General features: G+C 59.9%; 1 protein-coding gene across 3 annotated transcripts; it reads left to right on the plus strand.

Annotated features, from left to right (window-relative positions):
• Positions 1 to 6: 6 nt before the first annotated feature.
• Positions 7 to 1,361, plus strand: LOC102728488 (uncharacterized). Of its 3 annotated transcripts, none has more exons than XM_081809912.1 (4): positions 7 to 282; positions 498 to 599; positions 784 to 865; positions 1,076 to 1,361. In XM_081809912.1, exons 1-4 carry the CDS (start codon positions 94 to 96, stop codon positions 1,117 to 1,119), a joined length of 417 nt encoding a protein of 138 aa, XP_081666038.1. In that variant the 5' UTR covers positions 7 to 93; the 3' UTR covers positions 1,120 to 1,361. The 3 variants fall into 3 exon arrangements, with proteins under 3 accessions (XP_081666038.1, XP_081666039.1, XP_081666040.1); XM_081809913.1 differs by having other exon boundaries at positions 501 to 599; XM_081809914.1 differs by having other exon boundaries at positions 504 to 599.
• The last annotated feature ends 1,840 nt before the right edge of the window (positions 1,362 to 3,201 follow it).

The raw sequence follows: 3,201 nt of genomic DNA on the forward strand, positions 1-3,201 counted from the left end.
CTCCACCCTCCCACCCCCACGCCGGGGCTGTGCCTTGACCTTCGCACGGCTGGCCTTTGCAGGTTTTCGCAGCAGACCCTGCAGCAGGCACCCATGATAGGTGCCATGACCCCGCTGGGCGCACAGGGCGTCCAGGCGGGCGGTGTGCGGTCAGCATCCATCCTGCCCGAGCAGCAGCAGCAGCAGCAGCAGCAGCAGCAGCAACAGCAGCAGCAGCAGCAGCAGCAGCAGCAGCAGCAGCAGTACCACATCCGGCAGCAGCAGCAGCAGCAGATCCTGCGGGTAAGGCCCCAGGCCCTCTCGCGGGACCCCGGCGTCCCCGAAGGGGTGGGTGCCGGCCCCAGGGGGCACCCCGTGGCGCGCAGCAGTGGCCGCAGAAGTTCCTGCTCTCTGGGTGGCTGGTGGGAGCGCCCCGGGGAGTCCTGCGTGGGGGGGAGGGGGGCGGACGGGGCCCCTCCGTCAGGGCCGCGGCTGAGGCCCGGCACCCTTGTCCGCAGCAGCAGCAGCAGCAGCAGCAGCAGCAGCAGCAGCAGGCGCACCAGCAGCAGCAGCAGCAGCAGGCGGCTCCCCCCCAAGCCCAGCCCCAGTCCCAGCCCCAGGTAGCTGCCGGGCCACAGCCCCTGGCTCAGGGACGGCTGCCCAGGTCGGGCACACAGCAAGTGAAGCGGGTTGGGCAGAGGTGGGAGGCACGGTACGGCACTCCGGAAAGGGGGTCAGGAGGCGAGGATGCGGAAGGAAGCGGAAGGTTCGGGGTCAGTGTTGCACTTCCGGTTTCCGCCTCAGTTCCAGCGCCAGGGGCTTCAGCAGACGCAGCAGCAGCAACAGACGGCAGCTTTGGTCCGGCAGCTCCAACAGCAGCTCTCCAGTAAGCCTGCCTTCCTGCCCGGGGAGAGCCCCCCCACCCAGGGGGTGCATGGTGGTGGGTGTGGCGGGGGGTCGGGGGGAGCTCAGGCGATTGCTTCAGGGGGCAAGCCTGGCATCTCGTCCCTTCCCTCGGTGACCTGAATAGCCTTCCTCGTGCAAACCCACTTCCCTGCTCGGTCTGCCGGCCCTGATCATCTCTGGTTTTCCACAGATACTCAGCCACAGCCCAGCACCAACATATTTGGACGCTACTGAGCCACCTGGAAGAACCTGGAAGAACCGCTTGTGCACTGGATGTGGCCCCACCCTTTCCTCTTGATCCCCGGTCCCCTTCCCGGGCTAGCACCAGTAGTGGTTGGGGCTCTTCCCTCAGGCTCCGTTTTTAATAAGTTTTTAGTATTTTTGTTAATGTGAGGCATTGAGCTGTTGGGTTTTGTATATTATTTATATAGAGACCCCAGAGCTGTTGCACCCAATACACAGAGCTTCTTTGCAAAGGGAGTGTGTGAGTTCTGCATGGCCGGCAAGGGCGGGCTCTGGGCAGAGTGCTGGGGGCTGGACCAAGCAGGCAGAGCCTTCGTCCCCTTTCCGATCAACTCCCCTGTTTACCTTCCTTCTCCTCAGTTTCTAAATTACAGCTGGATTGCTACTCTTTCCTCTCCTCTCCAACCTGGCAACGTTTTATACAGGCTTGGGCCATTAGTTTCTTAAGAAGGGCAGCTTACCCTCTCCGCTACATGTTGCGGGTTCTTCATAGCTTCTCTCGACCAGGGATGTCTAGACCGCTGGGACGGGGGAGGGGCTGTGAAGCCGGAGGGGGAAAAGTCCGGGGCACCTGATTCTTCTGCCTGCCCATCCCACACGCTGGGGCTTTGAACAGGCTTCGGGGTGGAGGGTGTGTCAGACACTGCCTCCCTTTTTTTGCCACCTCACGTGTGCCCCGTCATGCACCAAGCGGCATCTTTGAAAATTTTCCCTGAGAGTCACATTTCTGGGATGAAAACTGGCCCCCCCCAGTGACAAGTGTCCCCATCAAACTGGTGGTGGTGGAAGGACGGGTATGGTTCTAGGAGGAAGAGAGACCCCGTAAAAGAAAGGACCCCTTTTTTTCTCTCTCTCCGCTCTGTTGCTGGAACTGTTGGTTTTCACATGACCCACCTTGGCAGTGACCCAGGATGACTGTTGTTCCCTCCCATTTTACAGTAGAGAAAACTCCAAACTGTTGCTCCAGAGTCACATCTGGAACTGTGGCAGGGTCATTTGCGGCCCCTTTGCCTTCAGGTTCGGGGCCCTAGATCTAAGGCTACTCAGGAGAGCCAACTGGTTTACTACAAGGGAGTCTTCTGGTATGCCCAGCTGGGGCTGGAAGAGGACCAGCCTCAGTTTTGTGGGTGGGTGGAACCAGATGATTCGACAACTTCAGGGGAGCATCCAAGCCATAGTTGCACTGGGTCACTGGCAAGTGGCAAGTGTGCTGGTAAAGCCAGGAGCACCGATCATCAATACCCAAGTTCTACAAAATAAAAAATAAATAAAACAGAATCCCGCTTCGAGGTCCACGGCGCCCTCGCTCATGTGCGACTCAGCAAGTTTCAGAGCCGTGTGCACAAGGAATGAAACTCCGGACATGGCCCGGGCAGCCGTGACTGTGACCGAAGCTCACTTCTGACCTGCTTTATCCTGACATAAACATTCTGAGGAACCGCAGGGTTAGGGGGCTCGGCTGGGATAAGGGACACTCGGAGGGACTGGGGGTGGGGGGTAGGGGCTAAACAAATGGGACAGGTGCACTACAGAGGGCAACATGAGACACAAAGACAGCGGGATCTGAAGGGGACAGCCTGCAACCGTGGGGGCAACTGGCATGCTGACAGTCTCAGTCTGACATGCCCCAGCAGCAGCAGCAGCGGTGGAAAGGAACAACGTTGACCTTTGGGCGAGCGACAGGATGAGAGCCAAGTGCCCCCACCCTCCGCGGCTTGCTGCTTGAGTCGCGCTGGTGCTGAGGAGGGGAGAGGCGAGGGATGCTGAGCAAGCTGGAGGCTTGTCTTTTGTAGAGTATGACCGGGGGCTCTTGCAGACGGTGCCTCAGTTTCTCCCTTTGTTTCAAGGTTTCAAGCTTTGCAGGTAAAGTTTGAGCTAGCTGCCCTGGAAGATCGCCTGTCTTGATTTGAGGGGTGTGTGTGTGAGAGGGAGAGAGGGTGAGCCGAGCGAGCGAGCTTGAGCATGGGAGGAATTGGGCCATGCCCCAGGACTTGAGCCATCTCTGGCACAAAAGGAGTTAATGGCAGGGACCGCGCCCCCCCGTGTCCGGGCACGCGCAGCGCGCCCCCTCGG

The sequence above is a fragment of the Leptonychotes weddellii genome, unplaced genomic scaffold, assembly GCF_054177405.1.
Source record: "Leptonychotes weddellii isolate Sample4059 unplaced genomic scaffold, ASM5417740v2 HiC_scaffold_15443, whole genome shotgun sequence".
Taxonomy (NCBI): domain Eukaryota; kingdom Metazoa; phylum Chordata; class Mammalia; order Carnivora; family Phocidae; genus Leptonychotes; species Leptonychotes weddellii.

Bases quoted from the DNA above. Each gene is read 5' to 3' on its own strand.
- LOC102728488 (XM_081809912.1), top strand. From the start codon at position 94: ATGATAGGTGCCATGACCCCGCTGGGCGCACAGGGCGTCCAGGCGGGC. The intron at 283-497 runs GTAAGGCCCCAG...CCTTGTCCGCAG, and splicing joins AGCAGCAGCAGATCCTGCGG to CAGCAGCAGCAGCAGCAGCA. The intron at 600-783 runs GTAGCTGCCGGG...TTTCCGCCTCAG, and splicing joins AGCCCCAGTCCCAGCCCCAG to TTCCAGCGCCAGGGGCTTCA.